This window comes from Petaurus breviceps, unplaced genomic scaffold (genome assembly GCF_028583685.1).
Source record: "Petaurus breviceps papuanus isolate PSGF00001 unplaced genomic scaffold, PetGlider_PUasm1.0 90895, whole genome shotgun sequence".
Classification (NCBI taxonomy): Eukaryota; Metazoa; Chordata; class Mammalia; order Diprotodontia; family Petauridae; genus Petaurus; species Petaurus breviceps.
The window spans coordinates 23,300,826-23,323,822 of record NW_027187372.1 but is presented as its reverse complement, the minus strand read 5'-3'; the positions used below and the strand labels follow the sequence as shown (position 1 = coordinate 23,323,822).

At 35.8% G+C, this 22,997-nt stretch overlaps 1 protein-coding gene across 3 annotated transcripts in view; it reads right to left on the bottom strand.

Annotated features, from left to right (window-relative positions):
- PTPRC (protein tyrosine phosphatase receptor type C) overlaps positions 1-22,997 on the bottom strand; it is a 144,869-nt gene that overhangs the window by 17,494 nt on the left and 104,378 nt on the right. For all 3 annotated transcript variants that reach the window (XM_069074495.1, XM_069074494.1, XM_069074492.1), the window contains 13 exons: positions 21,604-21,712; positions 21,277-21,311; positions 18,523-18,632; positions 17,481-17,571; positions 17,030-17,106; positions 15,041-15,077; positions 13,133-13,230; positions 10,632-10,757; positions 8,439-8,596; positions 8,085-8,220; positions 7,068-7,217; positions 4,251-4,341; positions 1,982-2,115 (listed from right to left, as the gene is read on the bottom strand). In XM_069074495.1, the coding sequence (XP_068930596.1) occupies positions 1,982-2,115; positions 4,251-4,341; positions 7,068-7,217; positions 8,085-8,220; positions 8,439-8,596; positions 10,632-10,757; positions 13,133-13,230; positions 15,041-15,077; positions 17,030-17,106; positions 17,481-17,571; positions 18,523-18,632; positions 21,277-21,311; positions 21,604-21,712 (1,352 nt within the window). The remainder of the gene's footprint in view (positions 1-1,981; positions 2,116-4,250; positions 4,342-7,067; positions 7,218-8,084; positions 8,221-8,438; positions 8,597-10,631; positions 10,758-13,132; positions 13,231-15,040; positions 15,078-17,029; positions 17,107-17,480; positions 17,572-18,522; positions 18,633-21,276; positions 21,312-21,603; positions 21,713-22,997) is intronic.

Genomic DNA, 22,997 nt, shown 5'->3' with positions numbered 1-22,997 from the left:
CTAGGGAGTTCCCTGTACCAATGAAATCCCAGGTCTGATTCCTATCTTCATTTTATGTTCATATACCATATAAAGTGATACGATTGACATGGTAATACACATAATTTGCCTGAATATTTCAGAACAAAATGTGCTGGTTTTTCCTCCTTGTTCTAATGAGAATTAATTTCCTTCTTTGTGTGTTCACATATATGTGCATTTGTGTGTGCACATGTTTCATCAAGTGATTTTTGCTTTTTTTTGTTTTTGTTCTGGACCTGTGTTTTTATTGGTTCTAGATAATTCCTCCACCAGCGGAAGATAAGGAACTCTTCCACAATTAAGAACCTGAACAAGTTGCCTGGGGTACGTAGAGATCAAGGGCCTTGCTCATGAGCACTCAGGTGGTATGTGTCTGAAGCAGGGTTTGAACCAAAGTCTTCCAAACACTACACTTTTACTGTCGTTGAGTCATGTCTCACTCTTTGTGACCGCGTTTGGGGTTTTCTTGGCAGAGATACTGGAGTGGTTTGCCATTTCCTTCTCTAGCTTATTTTACAGATAAGGAAACTAAAGCTAACAGGGTCAAATGACATGTCTAGGTAAGAAGCATCTGAGTCAGGATTTGAACTCAGGATGATGAATCTTCCTGACTCCGGGACCAGCACTCTATCCACTGCACCACCTGGCTGCCCTTAAAACTACACTACTATACTATTTTCCATAAAATATTTAAAAATAAAAAAAATCAAACCCCATCAATCTGTCCTTTCCCCATCACAGTATAATGGTGATGATGATGATAGCTAACATTTATATGGCATCTATTCTGTGACAGATGCTGTACTAAACACTTTACAAAGATTACATCATTTGATTCTCCCAACAGCCTGAGGAAGTAGGCAGTATTCTTTTTTTTTTTTAAAGCAATCGGGGTTAAGTAACTTGCTCAAGGTTACATGGCCAGTTATTTCTGGGTGTGGTGCTAAGTATCTGAGCCCGGATTTGATCCCCAGGTCATCCCGACACTGGAGCCGGTGCTCTTACTCGCTGTGCTACCTGGCCGCCCCTGTGGGCAGTATTCTTATCTCCATTTTATAGTTAAGGAAACTAAGGCAAACATTGGTTAGGTGATCTGGGCAGGGTCACACAGATAAGTGTATGAAGCAGATTTGAATCCAAGTGTTCTTGACGCCAGACCCAATACTTTATCCCATGTACTTTTGCATCTTTTTCTTCTCACTCAGGGGCATTTCCTTCCATAATTGATGTGAAGATCCTGAAAATCATGTTGATTCTCTTCACTCTAGCAGTATGACTGGAGCCAGACAGGAAAACCTGTAGTGCTTTGTAGGCCCCTTACTACAAACATTCATTCCCTCCAACAAAAGGAGAACCTTTGATACAGAATCAAAGTAAGGAAAGAAACCTTTTGAATAGAGTCTTGGAGGAGGGGAGGAGAGGGCATTTTAGAGTGAGAACAATGTATATCTACACAGATTACGGCTTTAATTAACAATAAAATTAAAAGATTAAATTATAAACGTTCAAGCAGTTAAATGGTACAGTGGCTAGAGCCCTGGGTTTAGAATCAGAAAGATTTATCTTCATGAGTTCAAATTAAATCTTCGGTACTTATCTATGTGACCCAAGGTAAGTCACTTAACCCTTTTTGTCTCAGTTTCCTCATCTGTAAAAATGAGCTGTAGAAAAAAAATGGCAAACCATTCTAACATCTTTGTAAAGAGAACCCAAAAAGGGATCATGAAGAGTTGGACATGACTGAACAACAACAAAATCTCAAGTGACTTCTTCTTTCCTGATGTAGCACATAAGGTTAGTTACCCTCATTATTTCATCCTAAATGACTTCAACAAATATTCTAATAACATGCTGATGCACTTGAAAATGTGTGTGTGTTAGAATGGCAGCATATTTAAATATTTACATTCCATATGTTAATATATTTTAAATATTTAAATAAGCATTTAGAAATACATACAGTTATGAAAGAAGCATTGATATATTTGCTTGGCTCATCAGTGTCACTGTCATCATCAGATGATTCTTCCGAATCATGTTCACTCTCTTTGCTGGTCTCCAGTTCCTGTTTCAGTAGCACTCTGTTAAAGTCATCTACATAATACAAAATGGGGATATATGTTATTGTTGCCTCTCTTTGACAATAAGCACTTGAAATACGGAAATAACTAGTACAGAGATATATTGCAAACATTTAACATTTTGACTTCTATAGCACTGACATGAGAAGTCATATTTTTGTTGGTCACTAATTATAAAACAAATCATATACAATAAATATGTACCCTAAAAATTGAGCAAGATCAGGACAGAACATCACATTTTACATCATGCCCCAAAATAGCATTATTCTTCATGAAATTGACTAAAGAAATTCCAGTGTCTTTCAACCTTAAAACAAACTTCTGGGCTTTGCTTGAGTGGTCATTCTATTTCTCTTTTTTTTCCACAAATTTACAGCAAGAGACATTGGAGATTATTGAGTTCAAAGCCCCTCCCACATTTTAGGAATAAGGAAGCACCATCACAGAGAGTTTAAGTGACTTGTCCAGGGTTACCCAGCTAGTAAAGTATCTAAATATCTAAATAAGTATTAGAACTTCTTCTTGAGTCAATTTCCATGCTCTGTGTACTATACCAATTTTTCCTCTTCTTAAATAAAATATGTTTAGAAATTTTAACTAAACATTTTTGTCAACTATATGGCTAACCAAACAATTAAATAATTATATTTTAGGTTCCTAATATATCCCTTCAACTAGCCCTTTTAGCTATCAGATCATACATTAAATTAGTGCTTACTTGTAACAAATTATTAAAGATTTTTCCTCCCCCCATTTTGTACTGTATTTATCTGGTCCTATTCTCTGCCAATGCTTTTGTTTTTTTATCCCTCCTCCCTTCTCTCCTTTTCCAGCTCTGTAAGTACAAATTAATACTGTTCCTGGAAAGGGCACATCAATCAATTCTTGTATATCTCCATTCCCCATAATTTCCCAAACAAAAATACCCCAACCTGACTACCCCTCCTCTATAAGGTATCTCCCCTTGTTAAAATACCAATTTTTTGAAGACAGAAAGTGTCTCACTTCTGTGTTTTTATCCTCAGCACTTAGCATAGTGCTTGACACATACTAAATAGTAAATACTTTTTTTTTACTATTCATTAACATGCATTCCCATGCAACTCAATTAATACGAATTATTTTGGTCAAGTCTTTTCTTCTTAATTTTTAGTGACCCTATTTCTAGCTACCTGAAAGCAGTAGACAGACTGCTGGGCCTGGACTCATGAAGACTCATCTAGGTGATTTCAAATGTGGCCTCAGACATTTACTAGCTATGTGACCCAGGGCAAGTCCCTTAATGCTACTTGCTTCAGGTTCCTCAAACATAAAATGAACTGGAGAAGGAATTAGCAAAACCTCCAGTATCTTTGCGAAGAAAACCTTGAATGGGGTCATGAAGAGTCAGACGTTACTGAAAATGACTGAACAACATCAAACAATATATGAAGAATATCCACTCATTAATCATTACCCAAAATGGAGGAACATAGAAGGGGGTTAGCATGGATCAAGGACTAGATTCTCCCTGTATTTTACAAAGAACTCAACAACTGAAGGAGACTGGGTAAAGTGGGGTTAGCTAGACCTTTTGCTCTAAACTGCCTTGCAATTCACCTCTCCTTGTTACTTAACAAACATTGCTTAAGCACTTACTATGGTCTAGAAGTTTCTAAGGGCTGGGAATACAAGGAAGAAGAAAGAAAATCTGTGCCTTCATGGAACTGCATTCTTCTTCAATGAATGGTAATTCTAAGTTCACACCCCTGCTAACAGCCAACTAGTCCATTGGGACTAACTTCATCTTTAAAAAAATCTCATAACTTGGGAGGCTAGGTGGCACAGTAGATAGAGCACAGGCCCTGGATTCAGGAGGACCTGAGTTCAAATGTGACCTCAGACACTTACAAAAACTAGTCTGTGACTTTGGGCAAGTCACTTAATTCCAATTGCCCTCCAAAAAAAAAGCAAAAAAAAAAAAACCTCATAACTTCAAAATGAATGACTATAAAAGAATATATTTATCTTGAAGCAAAGTGATGATGTCAAAGTCTGACTAAAAAAATATTTTTTTCCTAGAATGGATCCTGACAATCTGAGCATCAAGTCAATAATGTATACATGTAATAGTAGGAAAAGGACAGACATTAAGAAAACACTCACATGGAATAATCTTGGAATTCCTGTTTTTGCTTTGATTTTCTTCTTGATTTCCAGTGTGCTGGGACCTCCAGTTCCTGTATGAGGGAAGTCTCTGGGGAAAAAAAGAAAATATATACATTTGGGAATATCTGTTGATCCCATAATTTATACAGGAAAACCCAATAACTGCAATACAGTTATCCCTTCCACTTCATGGGGGGTTAGGGACATGGCACCCTGGATCTGGAAAATCCTTGTAAAATTTTTTGGCTCTCCCTCTGTACCAGGGATGAAGTCTGAAATATTATTGTATTAAAAGATAAAATATGTTGACCTTTTATAACATTATACATACATTTTATCATTTCTCAGTTTCTAAATTTTTTTCTGCGTCACCTACTGGCATTTGCATGTCATCTTCAACAAAACTTCCCCAAAATTCTCATTCAATTTCTTATGCCAACCAGCAGTATATTGAAACCACAATGAGGGAAGGATAACTGTACTCTAATTGTAGAGTATATGAAGCTAATCTAGGAAAATTCAGACTGGGCAGATATGATGGAATCTTCATATACCACCCCTAAGATTATTGTGTATATGTGTGTATGTTTCTGTCTTCCTCCTAAAATGATCCCTGTCAAGTTTTTTTTTTATCATATAGCCATTCTGTTGAGAAGTAATTGAGAGAAGGGAGGACTTTTACAGTGTTTTACTCTGCTTTTCCTAATCAAGGGACAGTGGTCAGAGTCAAGTTGGTATTGAATCCCCCATTTCTGAATAAGAAATATAGAGATTTTATTTCATGGTTTAGCATCAAGGCAGTCCTTTAAAACACTGAAGTATTTGGGATAGCTTTCTCAGTTTGGGGAGCTCTCTGAGACAAATAATACTAATTTGTGACAACTTATCTTTCCTTTAGAAATGTTCCTTCTAGGGGCAGCCAGGTAGCACAGCAAGTAAGAGCACCAGCTCCAGTGTTGGGATGACATGGGGATCGAATCCGGGCTCAGACACTTAGCATCCACCCAGAAACACCTGACCATGTAACCTTGAGCAAGTTACTTAACCCCAATTGCTTAGGGACGTCCAGGTGGCTCAGGTGAGTAACAGTACCAGCTCCAGTTTTGGGATGACCTGGGGATCAAATCCGGGTTCGGATACTTAGGACCACACCCAGAAATCACTGGCCGTGTAACCTTGAGCAAGTTACTTAACCCCGATTGCTTTAAAAAAAAAATATGTTCCTTCTCCTTCCCTTAAAATAGTAAGCTCCCTGAGGGCAGGCACTATTTCATTTTGATATTTATATGTCTAGTGCTTAACAAAATGTCCAGTACATAGCAGGTACTTAATAAATTCTTGTTGATTGGTCGTCTTTTCTGAAAACTTCCATACTCTGTACTTGTATTTGCTTTGTTGTATAGCCCTGTCATCATATGTGGGAAATAAATAAGACATACCTGAGTGAGAATTCATCACTTGGGTATAAAAACCTTTGACTTTCACTTCCTCCCCAAGCTGCCCTTTGTGTGAAGGAGATAGACATCCAAAATACTTCATACTAGGAAGTGAAGAGCTTGGCAAAACCTATGTGTGTCAAGTTCAAGGGCGGGCCTACATCTCTCCTTCTGCCAGGGACAGCAAACCACTATCCTCAGAAGTATCCTCTCTTTACTTATCCCTTCCCCTGGGTATCTTATTTGAGGTTTTCAGCCTTCTTTTGGGTGAGTTCAGATGAATTATAATAAATTACTATTTCTTTACACTTTACTGGCCTGCCTGACTTTCATGAAAATCTCCTCTAAATCTCCAGATTGCTCTATGGACTGGGGCACATATGAATATGAACTATTATTATGGTTACTATTGTTGTTCTTACTTAGCTAGTTGGCACAGAGAATTGAACGTAGGACTTCGAGTCTAAAAGGCTTGAATTAGAATCTCATCTCAGTTATTTTGTAGGTATATGACCCTTGAATGGTCACTATCTCTTATCTTCAATTTCCTCATCTGTAAAATGGGGATAACAAGGGAATCCCCTTCACAAGGTGGTTGTGAGGAACAAATGCAAAAACTACTTTGTAAAGTATTTCGTCAAACTTAAAGAGCTCTATAAATGCTAGCTATCAGTATTATTATGATACTCCTATACATATGATATATTTATACATATATATGTCTGTATATATTAATATATAGACATATGTATCTATATCTGTATGTATGTGTATATGTGTGTATGGATATAGATAGATAGATAGATAGATAGATAGATAGATAGATAGATAGATAGATAGATAGATGCACAAACATTTACTAAGTGCCTACTGTGTACCAGGCACTTTTTCAAGTGCTAGGGACACAAAAGAGGTAAAAAACAGCTACTGCTCTGAAGGAGCTTACAATCCAAACAGAAAGACAACATGCAAACATATATATGTATATTTGTATGTATACACACAAAGCAAGCTAGAATACCTGATAAATGGGAAGTAATGGAAATAAGGCATTAGAACTAAGACTGGTGGGTGAAAGTTTCCTATAGAAGGTAAGATTTCAGTTGAAACAAAGTAAGCATATAATGACACTCTGTGTGTGTGTATTAGTACCACTATACATTATTTGACATGTCTGTCTGCCAGAGATGCCCAAATTTCCTGAGAAGCAATACAGTTCTAATAAGAGGCAAACATATGCAACTTCCTTAAATTGAGAGTTGAAAAATAAAAATTAAGATTGGCATTTGACTAGCTAGTTGAAATGTGAGGTGACTATTTTGACCCATAGTCCTTTATTGGAAGTCAGGGTGGTGTATAGTATGGTCATTATATTTACCTGGAATTCTGACTCCAGTGGGGAAGGCTCACTGGGTGGATCCCTCTTTTTCATGTTATTTAGATAGGAATGTAACTCTAGCATGCTCACTTCAGTTTCTCCAAACTGATTATACTCTACCAAAGCCTGATGGATCAGGATGTATTGTGCCTGATGTTTCAAAGAAAATAAAAGCAGTTAATGCATATTCACTTATATGTGGATTCATATATATATATATATATATATATCACACAAACATATATAACACATATTGTTTAAACATTATGAAAATAGTAAAATAATGACCCTTTATAGTTCTGCTAATACTGTTACAAATAAATATGCTAAATATAATGCTACTTAAAATTAATCACACTACAGACATATGAGACTGCTATTCATTTAACAGTATATCTGCTTAGAAAAAGAGATTCTAGGGGCAGCTAAGAGGCACAATGAATAGAGCACTGGCCCTGGAGTCAGGAGGACCTGAGTTCAAACCCGGCCTTAGACACTTAACAGTTGTGTGACATTGGGCAAGGCACTTAACCCCAATTGTCCTGACTTCCCCCTCCAAAAATACAAAAAAAGAAAAGAAAAAGATATTTGATTTAGTACAGTCTACATTTTATATTCTATTCATCCTTTCTCAAAGTTTTTAGAATATGTTTATGGAAATGTCATTTACAGACAAATCTGTGCACAATCTATTGGACTGTACCATACCAATTTGCTGAAGACAACTGAAACTGATTCAAGTGTAGAGAAAATAACAACCTCAGTTTGGTGGCATCTAGCTACAAGTTGTGTATGCATATAGAGAAGGTGCTTAATAAATGGTTTTGAATCAATGATGAAATGAATGACATACAAGAGAATTGCTGCAAACTATGATTTGTGCTGTAACTTCCAAGGAACCTAAAAGATGAACACTTTCCACCTCTTGCAGCCTTGAAGGTTGTTTTTGAGATCCTCTGAAGTTCACATTAATTCTAGCAAAAATATTTGCATCATCGTTGAGCACTGAAAACATACCTCCACTTGAACCATCAGGCATCTCTGTCGCCGAAGCTTGACAACATAGCCATAAACATCCACTTGGTTTTCAGCTTCTAGTCCCTCTAGCATAGCATCAATTCCAATGTAGGTGCCTGTACGGCCAACACCAGCACTGAAAAAAGTGGGAAAACATGAAAACTTCCAGAATACAATAGTGACTTAGGAGTGATGTAAAAGAGAAAAGAATTATAGTTTACAGCATGGAAAGTAACACAATTTTCTCATTGCTGACTTCTTTCTCACTTGGCCATTTTTAAAGGAAGTCCTATACATGTTTTAGGATGTTGAGCTTTGGGCAGCCATCTGATAACCATTCCTGAGATCACTTACCTGCAATGGACAACAATGGGACCACTGAAAAAATTACTGAAGGCATTAACTCTTCGACGCAACTTGAGGAGCAGGTGCGGATCATCTGGGACCCCATGGTCAGGCCAGCTGGTGAACTGAATATGTGTCACATCTCTTCCATTTGTCTTCTCCCTTTTCTAATCAAGACAAAGTATTTTTATTGAGATGATTTTTCTTAAATAAAATTTAACCATATAAATAATAGAGAGAGGATATGAATATATAGATAAAGCTATAGGTATCACTATTGATAGACAAGAAGGTGATAGAGATATTTAAATCTTTATGCAAATATGAAGCATTTAGTAATAGGTTAGAGAAATTCCTTTAATTTTTCAATCATAATCTGTTTTCCACATGGTGACTGCTTAATGAAAGACATTCAAGAGTAACATGAATTTACTTGTTGTTAAGTACAACTAAAAAACCTAAGGAATTTTTATACTGTCATGGCAAAGAAATGGTGACAATTTTAGAAATTATTCTCATATTTATCACTTCTCTTAATATTATTGTTTAGCAGGCTAGTGAATGGGGCTATTAAGCATATAAGAAGAATCAGATTCCTCCAAACATGCAACGATTTACTCCTTAAGAGGTTAGCTGTCACCTAGATTGGTGAGAACTTTTGCAAACATCCACTTGAGATGTAATCATATAGAGCTGAGGCAAATTGGTCTCGTATTACCCCTCAGTTTTGTTTTGATTTCTGCATAACCATTAATGGATACAAGAAAAGTGTCAGAGAAGAAGGAGGAGGAGGAGGAGGAGAAGGAGAAGGAAAAAAGAAGAAAGGAAGAGGAGGCAAGAGGACAAGAGCACAAGAGAGAAAAGAGACAAACAAAAGAAAAATATAATTGTCATTGCTTGTTAGTAGATAGTGTCTACTAAAACATCCCAATGCACGCTAAAATATACTAAATCTAATAATAATACTAAAACATGATATTACATGCTAATAGTTTCTGCCCATGACTATTTATTGGTTAATTTAGTTAAGGTCCATCAAATATGAAATTTAGTCAACAAAAACCTTTAGAAAAGTAATAATCATGTGTTTCTTTATGATCTACTGGCTTTGATTCACAGTGAAATAAAGAAATGAAAGCCTTAGAAGTAATAAACCAAAGGTTTTTCTTTTTGGGAGGAAGATTCTCTGCATATCCTTGAAAGCAATTTCAGGTAATATGAAGCACTTCTACAAATTAAACCCTCTATAAAATTTTCAGCTGCTGCATTTAGCTTTCTGTGTTTACTACTTGCCTTCAACAGGATGTATTCTCCTTGAAAGCAGGCACTATTTTTTGTGTTTTTCTTTGTATACCTAGTGTTTAGCACAATGTCTCTGGCACACAGTAAGCATTTAATAAATATATGTTAAATATTTTTCCATCCTAAATCTATCTCTCCTTTCCCTGAAAAATCATATGCAGAATATTTTACACTGAGACTAATTGACATAAAATATGCTCTAAATTCATTGGGGGTGGGGTGGAATCACAGAGGTTTGCCTCAAAGACCTGGGCTAATAAAAGACTATTGGAGAAATTGGGTATGGGGAGAAGGAGGTGACCTGAGCCTTAGAGTTCACTTGGGTAATATATGTTGGAGAAGGAGAGAGAAGCACTCTTGTTAATTTTTGCATTTAAATAATTATTCTTGCTATTTAGAGGCTGAGGTAAGTAGTTTTTATCCTGCTGCTATTGTCCTCTAAATTTGACATCCTGAGATAGACCCCTCCATTCAAGCTCTTCTTCCTTGAACTCTGATTACTTTGTAAGGTTGAACATAAATTAGTACTTTATATCTTTACAGAGTCTCCTTCACAATTGTTAATTCTGTTTTACTCCCAAAAGACTGTCAAATCCTTGAAGGTATAAATGACTTTTTCTTCCTCCATTATAAAAATGACTTTTTCTTCCTCCTTTCAACATCTGAGGTATATATTCATAAATCACATTGACAGTTGATTCTTTGATCAATGGCTTAATATGATTCTGCCATCTTGTAAAACTACGCTAACAAGGTATCTCAGCACACCCATTCTTCATAAAGGCCAGGAAAATATAGCCCCATCCCAAATACTATATTTTCCTTAAACACAACAAATATTCAGTAGCAGCCTTTCCCCACAAATGATTGACAAATATTATACAACAGAAATCAACTTACATTTGTAACATTCAGTTTCTGAACAATGTAATCTGGACATATTTTGTGTTCATGTATCTTTACAATAACATCTCCATAAATCTGAGTGCCCTCTTCCATCGTTGGCCAGTATTCTGCACACTTGTTCTATAAAAATTAAAGTTACCAAATAAATATTGTTTTTCTTAATAACTTTCTTCTTTAGTTAACCAGACTTGAAATTATTATTCCTAAAACTTATATCTAATTATATTAAAACCGATTTACCCACTACTCATACATCTTCAATAATTCCATATTCATTCTCGAATAAAATACAAAATTCTCAGCCTGGCTTCTAAAACTCTCCATAACATGACTCCCACTTACCTTTCCTTTCTTAGATAGAATCAGAGATTTAACTCTGTAAGGGGACTTAGAGATCATCTATCCCATTTGCTTCACTTTACAGATGAACCAACAAATTCAGAAGGGTGACTTGTCCTGAGTTGCATAGCTATGAAGTAGCAGAACTAGGAATTTGAACTCAGGTCCTCTAAGTAAAAACTCCAGATTGATTTTTTACTACACTATGCTGTCCCATTTCATATCACTCTCCTGCACACAATCTCAGCCTGCCAAATCTAATATATAATATCCTTCCTCCCATCTTTATGTCTTTGAACAGGCTTCCTTCTGTCTGGAAAGCACCTCCTCCTCACCTCTACCCAGTCCTTCAGAGATTTAGATTATGTACGAGCTCCAACAGGAGCCTTCTCATCCTACCATCCCACAACAGTTGTAGTTCTTTCTATCTCTTGAAATTACTTTGATGTCATTTTTTTATTTATATGTTTTTATGCTTATTGAATTCCCTATACCCTCCCCAAAAGAAGAACATGTATATTATGTCCCCTTGAGGGCAGACTCTATTCCATAACACACAAAACAGGTGCCTACAAAAATGTATACTGAATTGAATTGAATTTTTATTCCTATATAATTTTAATCCAGTTAAGCATTTACATAACATTTTAAAAGCATTTCTATACATCAACCTGCGGTCTTTGATGGTTATTCTACTACAGAATTTGATTAAACAAATCAATGGAACTTCGTTTTCCTCTCCAAGGCTTACTTGTTATTATTTCTCCCATACCTTTCTACCTCTTACTGGTCAATAGAGGGATGCTTTTTTAAAAGGAGTGTTTGTATTAAAATGAGATCATAGGGAGAAAAAGAAGTGATTATTAGCACAAATGGATGAATCACCGATGGAACAATTTCAGGCATCAATAAAGAATACATTTAAGAATAAGGAGCCTTCCTCATCCCTGAAATCATACCTCCTAGGTTACTATCTACTTTGCTTAAGCCTGTCCTTGGTTACATAATTTATTTTTCAAAGCATAATAATGAAGTAGGTGAGATGGTAACTTACTCAGTGTATCCTACTATTGAAAAGAAAACAGTAAAAGAATGTAATTCTAATAGACAGGCAAATTTAAATAGGAAAAAAAGTTACATGTGCTGAAATGTCATATATGAAGGAGGGACCTAAATATAAAAATATCATCAACATGTGATATTTTAGCTCTTAATTATATTATCTATGCATAGCTTCTGTTTTGTTCTAGAACTCTGATTTCAGTGGTGTAAGGACTCACAGTAAGGGAACTTTCTCCACTGGTTCACAAAGATAAATCGGTGCTCAGAGTTTAGAGAGTTTACTGGGGCAAAAATGGATTAAGTGTTTTGCTTGTGATCACTCAGCAGGTATGTGTCAGAGGTAGGACTTGAATCCAGGTCTTTTTTCCTGATTTTAAGGCTTTATCATGGCCACATACATACATAAATGCCCACATCATAGACCAGACCTGTGATTTCACTGTTGTCTCTTAGAATCCTTGGTTTTCTTCCAGACTTAATTCAAATTCTATCTTTTATTTTGGAGGGGGAAAAGCAAGGCAACTGGGGTCAAGTGACTTGCCCAAGATCAGACAGCTAGTAAGTATCAAGTGTATGAGGTCAAATTTGAACTCAGTTCCTCCTGACTCCAGGGCCTGCGTTTTATTAGCTGTGCCACCTAGCTACTCCAAAATGTTATCTCTTATATGAAGACTTTTGGAATCATTCCAGGTGCTAGTGGCTTCCCTACCCAAATTGACTTTTTTTTTCCCATTTGGTATGTATTATGTTTATATTTAAATAAATAAGTGTTGATCCTCCAAAGAAAAGTAAGCTCCTTGAGAGAAGGGACTGTTTGGCCTTTGTATTTATATAACTGGAGCTTTATGCTTTTAGATACTACAGATTATTATCCTCATTTTAAATAAAAGAGGTATAGACAGTATCAGTAGCTTTCTCAGGGCCACAAGAGCTAGTCAGCCTAAGAGGTAAGATTCAAACTCAGGTCCTCCTACCTCTAGGGCCAGTGTATTCTTATTTGCTCTGCCATGCTGCCTAATGTTGGTCAGTGTCTTTTCCCACCTGCTTTCTCCTCTTATCCACTCCTAGATTCCATAAAATGATGAAGCTCTCACCCGGTTTCCTTCTTCACAGCGAGTCACCATGACGATAATGGTTACTTTCTGTTCCCAGATCATCCTCCAGAAATCATCAACAGTTTCTTCTCTGGGACCTAGTAGGTAAAGACACACTGACTGATAAGACTTTCCCATCCCATCTAGTGAAGATGGTGATAATGGTGATGATGATGATGGGGGGGGGGGTGCGGTGGTGGTGGCAGTGGTGGTGAGAATTGATAGAGTGTTTTAAGGCTTACAAAGGCACTTTACATGTGATATATAACTTGATTCTCATGACAACCCTGGGAGGTATGTTGTTATGTTTCTTATGTTGTTATGTTTCTTATGTTATGTTATGTTTGTGTTATGCTATGTTATGCTTATGTTATGTTATGTTTGTTGTTATGTTATGTTATACTATATGTATTGTATATTATATTAATTATATCATATCATATCATATTATATTATCCCCATTTTACAGATAAAGACTGAGACAGAGGTTAAATGACTTGCCTAGGATCACACAGACAGTAATTAGTGTGTAAGGTCAGATTTTAGGTAAGTACTATACCACCTAGTCATCCATCAAAACACCAAGGCTTATACAAGATCTTGTCATCTGCCCTGCCACTGTTCCTCTTCTCCATTCTACAGCCAGAAACCCTCCAGACTGGGCCTCCAGAGACGGCCCCTAAATTCTCTGGAGGCAGGGCCCTTAATCAACCAAATTAGCTGAGTGCCTATTATGTACTGGATATTGAACTATAGGAGGGCATAGAACCATGACAATAAAAAGAAAGTCCGTGACCTCAAGAAGTTCATGCACCATTGAGGATCAGACAGACATCTACATTTCTAAGAATATACAAAATAATAGGGGTATAAATTGAGAATGACCCTGTGATTTCATTGACATAAAGAACTTGCAGATGGGGAAACTGCCATCAACAAAGGAGGTTGGCATTTTCTCTGCAGTTCAGTCTTTCAAATACGCCAAGGGCACTGAGACATTAAATGATTTTCTCAGTGTGTGACACAAGTGGAACTTGAACCAGGGTCCTTCCAAGTCAGTTCTATCTCTATGGCACACTGCTTGAAAACCTAAAAGCATAAGTATTGTCTTTGCTGAGTTGTGTCTGACTCTTTGTGACCCTGTTCGAGGATTTCTTGGCAATGACACTAGAGTGATTTGCCATTTCCTTCTCTTTTACAGATGAGGAAGGAAGATTTGAAGTCAGGAAGAAGATTCTTCCTGACTCTAGGCCTGGCACTCTATCTGCTGTGCCACCTGGCTACCCTAAAAATGTAAGTACATGCTAATTTTAGGGGAGATGAACTAACAGCTGGGTAGCTGGGAGATTGGGAAAGGGCTTCTATAGAAGGCAATGCATGAGCTGAGTTTTAAAGGAAATTTTGGAGCTCTTCTCTGGGTCTGAGCCATCCTGATTGGTGATAGTGAGTTAAAACTCACCTCAATGCACCCTAGCTAGCTAACCACAGACTTACCCTCTAGTCATATCCAAGGATATCAAAGTCTACTCAGTGCCAACATCATGCCTTGATAGGGCATGACCTCTCCCCCAAGACCACCAGCTTTCTATCTCCTGATCTTTGCTCTGGTCACAATATCCAAATCAATGCCATCATTGCTACTAGAAAGGAAATACTGCTCTGTGGCTCCATTCACAATTTTAGTAATACTTAGACAAAAATGCTGTTGCTTGGCTTTTCATGTTATATCTCCCTATTAGAATATATCAGCTCCTTGAGGGCAGGACCATGACATTTTTGTCTCTATATCCCCAGAACTTAGTATATTAGCACATAATAGATACATAACACACATGTTGACTATCTCCAAAAAAGAATTTTAATATATAAAAATGGAAAAGAAAAGGAATGAAAAGATGATGAGATTACCTTGTGCAGCAATATATTTCCTTGGCTCTTTGAAACCCTGTTCAAAATATTCACAAGTACATCCTATTAATTAGCTTTCACCAATAATAGGAGGATTCGTAGCAATAACATTAACATAAATTGGCATTTTAGAACACTTCATATGATCTAAAAGTTTGTAAAACTCTGTACATCTCATTTGAACTTCCTAACAACTTTAGGATGTAGATGCTACAGGTCATAATCCTCATTTTTCAGATTAGAAGACTCAGAATAAATTAAATAAACTTAAATAAATATTATTTTATTATAATATAATATTAATTAAAAATTAAATAAAATAAAGACTCAGAATAATTAAGCAATTTGTATATGGTAGTATGTACCAAAGGCAGGATTTAAACTCAAGTCTAGCATTCTAACTGGTATAATTTAGTGAAAATACTTCCTTGGAATTACAATAGAAGAAAGATGTCACTTTGAACATTCAAAATCTACATTATGAATTTTCTGGATATTTTAAAATTAGAGAACTTTTTTTTTTGAAGTAATGACCAACAAGCTTAATTTTCATTTGAAAATGATTTTTGTAGCCAGGGTGTATTTTGGCTCTATAGCTCTCATGAAAATCAGAGCTTAAAGTTGATCTAAGATACCATCTCTCTCTCTATGGTATATAAAACTATCCCAGACTCCAAACTGAATACCTGACCTAGCTGAATCCTCCAACTCAAATGCCCCTTCTCTCTCAATCCTTTCAATGCCAAGGTCTTGAAGTAGCCTGTTTAATGTCATTGTGTGAATTTCTGAACTTCTTAAATAAATAGCTAAACAGCTACTGGACTCTTGTTTTAATTTGATTTCTCCTACATATTCCAAAGAATGTGATGTTGACAAAATTTACCAAAATTACTGATGTCTTCCTTGTCACAAAATTCAACATTCTGAGCAAAGGACCCAAGCATGAACTCTTACTCATCTTAGTCCTTCACTTCTAAACCATAACAAGTCTACCTACATGAGATCTACCATACTCTCTCCTCTCTCTGTCTCTTTATCACCACTACCTTACTCTACATAGTAGAATCAAAGAATTCGAACTGCTAGCTACCTTAGAGTTCATCTTCTCCAACCCTTTCATTTTTACAGATATTTAATCATTGCCTGGATTATTACATGTAACTTCCTAATCATCAGATTTCATATGTTCAATTGTTTATTAGACAAATATTTGTTTAGTGGGATTTCATTACTGAGCAAAGCTTTTCTCTCCAAAACACCAATGCCCAAATCCATTTCCTTTGCTGTTGATGCCCAAGTAATATCTATGCTATTTGTTTGGATTTTTATGCTGTCTATAATAATTTTTTCTTCCAATACCCCATGCCACAAAAGTGGTCTCCCCATCAATTACTAGATCCTAGTATATTAGAAAAGAAAGAACACTTTCTACCTGATGACCTAGTGTAGGCATGATATGCCTATAGCTATTTTCCTCAGTCTTCTCAACTATGAATTTCATATTACCCTCCACAAATACAATGCATTTACTTCTGACCTATGCATTATGTTTATATGAATGTAAAATATATGTGTGTATATATGTGTGCATGTGTGTGTATATGTATGTACGTAATACACACACCTTATTGTATTTCTATATGGTTCTCTAAATATCCTGCTAATGGACCTACACACATTTAGCTTAAAATCCTTAAAGGCAGAGCCTTTCAAAAATACATGTAGGCAAATATTTTTTAATAATGTAGATGCTTATTCTACATAACCCCATGTAAAGTTCATATAGATGCATAAATATAGATGTCCACCCAAAGTATCTAATTTACTGCAAATTCCATATTAGTGGAATTCAAATACACGACATTTTGGGAATATAATTAGAACTGTCATAATTCTCTGCAAGTATCCTTATGATAAACTGAAGATATCATTGCAATTCTCTGAAATGGGAAAAGAAAAATAGGCAGCTGGGATATTGTTTTAACTTACATCCACATAACTTGCATTTATGTAGTCTGATCCAGCATCTCCATTTATTTCAGAGAGTTCAACACGGTTGTAATCATCTGATTATGGTTAAAAAGAAAGAAAGAAAAGAAAAACAATTATGAAATAATGAACCACCATGTTACATACATAGATTTTTTTTATATTCACAATTTCATTAGTGTGAAAATCTCTGTCCAGTAAAATGGACAGGGAACTCATTTTATAACTTAGAGAAGCAATAGAACTTAGAAATTGATAGAAACTAGGGTGCTGAGTAGTTAAATGATTTGCCCAGGGTCACAGAGCCAATGTGTAACAGATACAAAATCTGAACCCAGGTCTGCCTGACTCTAAGGCTGGACCTATAATCATTGTAATATACTGCCTCTCAGACTAAGTAAGTATACTAAGTTCTAAATAAACAGTACCTCAATTACCCTCAAGTACTTACAGGGAAGGATGTCAATGTAACGGTTTTTGTTCTGGTTAAAAGGTTTGCGTGCATCTTTACTTGGAAACTTGCTGAATATCCTTGGAATGCTCTGAAAAACATAATGTTCCTTCATCTCATAACAAATTCAAATAACTTCTCTCGGTGACAGCCTCCTGCCTAAATGCGTAGCACAAAGACAAGTTTCTTATTAAGCCTGACTATAGAAAAATTTACAAATAATTAACTTGTTTTAAGATGCTAAAGTTTTCATTTCAGGAATCACCTTGGGAGTAATTGCTGTAAGAGAAAAAGCTAGGCGATAAAATGAATTTAAAATTTTTTATACTTTATTTTTTAAAAAAAGTTAAATAAAAGTATGTATTGATTAATTTTACATACATGTATAGATGTGTATTGCATATGTGTGTATATACATATATATTACACATATGTGCCTATTCATGTCTAATGGTAGTCATCTCTGGGGTAGGGGAAGGGGATAGGGAAGAAAAAAAAGAAATTTACATAGCTGCATTATATATTTAAAAGGAATAGCTAGTTTTACATAATAGATTTGTAGTTTTGTGTGCCATCATCTTTTTATTATACTACGATAGAGAAATGCTTGTTTTATTCCATAAACTAAAAATAAAATAAATAAATGTGAAAAAAAGAATTGAGGAAAAAATTCATTTGATTTTTTAAATCCCTCTCAAAGCTAGTACCTTCTCTCTGTAAATTATATCCACTCTATCTTATATTTATCTTGTTTGTACATAGTTGTTTGCATCTTGTCTCTCCTATTAAACTGAGATCCTTGAAAACAAGGACTGTCTTCTTCCTTTTTTTCTTATCTTCAGCATTTAGTCCAACGCTTGGCACATAGTAGACACACAATAACTGCTAGTTAACTGACTGCGCATTATGGAATTTCCAAAACAACCAAGTAAATTTCATTACGTAGTATCAAACATCAAGGCAAGTGTGATTTAACATGTTTAATCTTTATTATTCTAATATATGATAGAGATGTTTTGGTTGCATTTTAAAAGACACAAACCTGAAATTCAGCCAGAAAAAGCCTTCCCTCATCAGCAATCTTTCTCTTATATGTCTCCAATAACATTTCTGCAGGGATTGGCTCCACATTCATTATCTGTTTTTCATCATCTTTAAATAAAAGTTTTTGAAAAATTCAAAGTCATTTTATGTGTGTGCTTTTAGACAGTATCTTTCAGCATTTTACTAAAGGCACTAATTAAGGAATGAAGCATATCAACTCATGAATAAAAATACTGAAATTAATTGCAAAGATCTTAGGTCCATTCTTGTTGTCCCAAAGATCACTGTCCAGTTGTTTTCATGCCTCTATAACTGCTTTAGATAATTTATAGAAGGGGGGACTTTATCTCCTCAGTCATGTAATAACTCCTATGCCTCTATTCACAGGCAGTTAGGTGGTGCCATAGCAGATAGAATGCTGGGCCTGGAGTCAGGAAAACCTGAGTTCAAATCCAGTCGCAGACATGTACTACCTGTATGACCCTGGACAAGTTACTTAACCCAATTTGCCTCAGTTTCTTCATCTGTAAAATGAGCTGAAGAAGGAAGCGGTGAATCTGTCTAGTATCTTAGCCAAAAAAAAACCCAAATGAGGTAACAACTAACAGCACTGTCTCTATTCATTTAAGACAAAATAAAACCTTTTTAATCTTCCATTTATAGGCCTGAGTAACCTAACTTCAACCTACTTTCTTTCCTTCTCTGATTACCACCCATCTACTCTCTATACAGTTTGTTTATACTTAGTTACCTATGGGCTGTCTCCCCATTTGAAATTAGGAAGGAAATAAACACCTATGTTGCAGCAGGGACGGTACTTAAATTCTGTACAAGTATTTTCTCATTTAATACTCACAACAACTCTAAGAAGTAGATACTATTTCTATTCCTATTTTATGATTGAGGAAACTAAACAGACAAAGGTTAAGTGACTTGCCCAGTGTCATAAAGCTTGTAACTGTCTGAGGCTGAATTTGAACTCAGGTCTTCTTGACTCCAGGCTCAGCACTCAACCCACCTAGCTGCCTCAGCCTTACTCTTTGAGGGCAGAGACTATTTCTATTTTTCTTTGTATTCCCAGTATTTAGGACAGTGCCTGGAACATAGTAAATTAAAAAAAAAGTTAACAAATTTATTTTATTTTATCCCTTCACCCTACTTTAAAAAAAATTACAAAAAGAAAGAAAAACATTCCTCAAAATGAATAGACATACTTAAGCAAATTAAATTCCCTCATTGGCCATGTTTAAATACCTGCTAGTTTACTAATTAATAGGTGGAAGCTAGAAAGTAGAATTTTTCACCTGGAAGCTCATTATTCGAAGACCCTGCCAGATACGATCAACCTTAGACCTCTGCCTCATCACTGGCTTCTGTTTCCCTGATAAGAGTGTGGAGTCATGGACTCTAAAACCTCCATTTAAGGAGGGACCTCCACTTAGACACTGCATTTTTCATCTGGCAACACTACTTTGGGAATCTGGGAAATCTCTGATTTTTCCCACATGCCCCTACCTTGGGTACCTTCCTCAGCTGTTCACCCCCAACCCAGCACTCCCTACCCGAGCTTTTCAGCTTCTTTTTGTGTGTTGTCTTACCTCACTAGATCATAAACTCCTTGAGGGCAGGGGCCATCTTCTTTTTCTTTTTGTATTTGTTTTTTTGCTTCCTTTTTTGGAGGGGGAAGGTAGGGCAGTTGGGGTTGTGACTTACCCAAGGTCACATGGCTAGTTTTTCTGTGTTAAGTTTCTGAGGTCTGATTTGAACTCATGTCCTCCTGACTCCAGGGCCAGTACTCTGTTCACTGCACCACCTAGCTGCTCCAGGGGCAATTTTTTTTTACATATTTGTATCCCCACTTCTAACCACAATGCCTGACACATAGTAGGGACTAAATATATGTTTATTCACTGAGAGACAAAGTGAATGACTAAGTGACTTACCCTATTTAACAGGGATCAATGCCCACATTTAACAGGGATCAAAGTCTTAATTAAGCAAAAGAGGTCTAAATTAAGTGGGAAAAGCTCCAATGGCAAAAGCTCAATTATCATTCATTAGTACAATAAATATTTGAGTGTTGCTCGATTCTTAAATATTGCTCAGTTCTTAAAATCTATCACTTACTCTAAAATGAATTATTTTCTGCCCTGGAAAAAGAGAAGCTAAAGAAGGCTATCTAGAGGAGGAAAAAGTTGTTTTGTCCCTGAATAAGAAACAGTTTTATGGCACTCTAAACTTCCTATTTTGCAGGTCTGATCATGTCACTCCTCTGCCTAAAACTCTTGGGTGGATTTCTGTTGTATTTCAAAGAAATTGCAAATCTTCTTTTCCCTGGCATTCTAAACCCTTTAGTGAGTTACTGTAACCTTCCCTTCCAATCTTATTTCCAAACTTTTAAATCTTATTTCACATGACTCCCCATTGCATGCATGCTGCAGCATCCAGCCAAACTGCACAATTCTCTTTTTCCTGTATTTCTCTTGGTACCCTTATTTCTGTTATTCCTTGTTTATGGATTATTCTCCCTTTCTCCTTCACACATGCCTGCTTTAATACTGCCTATCCTTCAAGGCCCACTTTTTGCAATGAGTGAAAGGGTAAATTAAATTATTTTCATAAATTTCTACCATACTTCAAAAGTCATGTATAAAGGTGTATCATTTGTATTGGCAAACAGCATTAATTCCATTATAATTAACAAAGATACTTAGAAAAATTATATTTTGTAGCAAAAATATTAAGAACTCACCTCTCTGAACAAGTTCTACCCGTTCATCCAGACTACTGCAAAAATAAGAGATACAGATTATAGCATAATACTAGGCAAGCATCATTACTATCTCCTGATCTTCCAATAGCTAAAGTTCTAGTCAACTCAAATTATTTTTCCCATAGCTATCTATACATAATTACCTGTTAAGATGTGTGCTCAATGCTACTGGAATATGCCTATTTTAAGACTCTTGTCTGGTCTACACCTGGCTGATAGGTGTCTGACAACTCATGTCTTGTGGATTTGTAACTTTTGGTTAACAAACCTAACTGTATTTTTCCCATTTGAAGAGAAGTGACTTACCTTGATCTTTTTTTGTGCAGATCATAGATCTTATAAAGAACAGCTAGTAAGGCTATTGATGTCACAATAATCAAAAATATCAGAAACATGATCAGTGCTTTGGAATTATCTATAAAATGAAAACAAAGTTAGAAATTTTAATTAATAAAATGTTTTGTAAAATATCTTTAAAATATTATTTTAAGAATACTAACATTTCCTATACAGTCCTGCTATTTAATATTGTAGCAACTGAAGCCACCTGAAAAAAATCACTAAAAGAAAAATATTCATTCATAAGACTAAAGTAGTATATGCAGCTAAGTCCATAGTCTTTCTATATAAGCAATGCCCACATGTGTACAGATCAGGGAGTATATAAAAACTTTTTGCAATGTTAATTCAAGTCAAGTTACACATTCATTAAGTGGCTATTTAGTACAAGGTACTATACTCCACACTAGGTTTACAGAAAAGAAAAATGGCAGAATCCCAACCCTCAAGGAGGATGCTACCTAGTAAAATAATGACTGGCATTATTTTTACTAATTAAACTGAATTATAATCCTAATCCACTTCCAAAAATATTTTATATTTGGAATGCCTCAAAGCCTCTCTTCGATCTTAACATCTATTTTTTTTTAAGAATTCTAGAATTAGAATAGAGCACAGGCCATGAAGTCAGGAGGACCAGAGTTCAAATCCAGCCTCAGTCACAACACAAAATTAGCTGTGTGGCCTTGGGCAAGTCACTTACCCCCAATTGCCCTACTTTCCCCCTCAAAAAAAGCAAAAAAAATTCTAGAATTACAGGGCTAGAGGAGAAGTGTAACCTTGTTATTATTCCAACAGGTAGGAAGGAATATACCTTGGGCTGACCTTATGCATAGAAAAAATAGATGACTTTTTAAATAGTGTGATGTCAGAGCCTTCAGGCATTGGGCAGACATTTTTCCCTAACTCCAGTGAGTTTTAAGGCCCCCTAATATCTCCAGTCCCTTTACCATGGATGCATTTGAATACCACAGTACTATATGCATATATATATGTATATATATATATATATAAATTCAATACATATGGATAGGAAATATGACTTCATTGGTACAGAGAACTCCCGGGGGAGGAAACCCTCTCTACTGATATTGGTTAGCTCTTTCTCTCAAATTTAGGGTTGTAGAGTATTGACTAGAGCACAGAGAGGCTAAGTTATTTTCCTAGGGTGACAAACACAGTATGTGTTATTAGAGGGACTTAAAACCTTGTCTTTCTGAATCTGAAGCTAGTTCTCTATTATGCAATACTTTTCTGCCTCTTCTCACTGGGATCTATAATCCCAATAACTTCAGTTCTTAATTCAATTCAACAGGTATTTCATATACATGAATAACCCTGTTGTTTTGGGAAGAGAACTA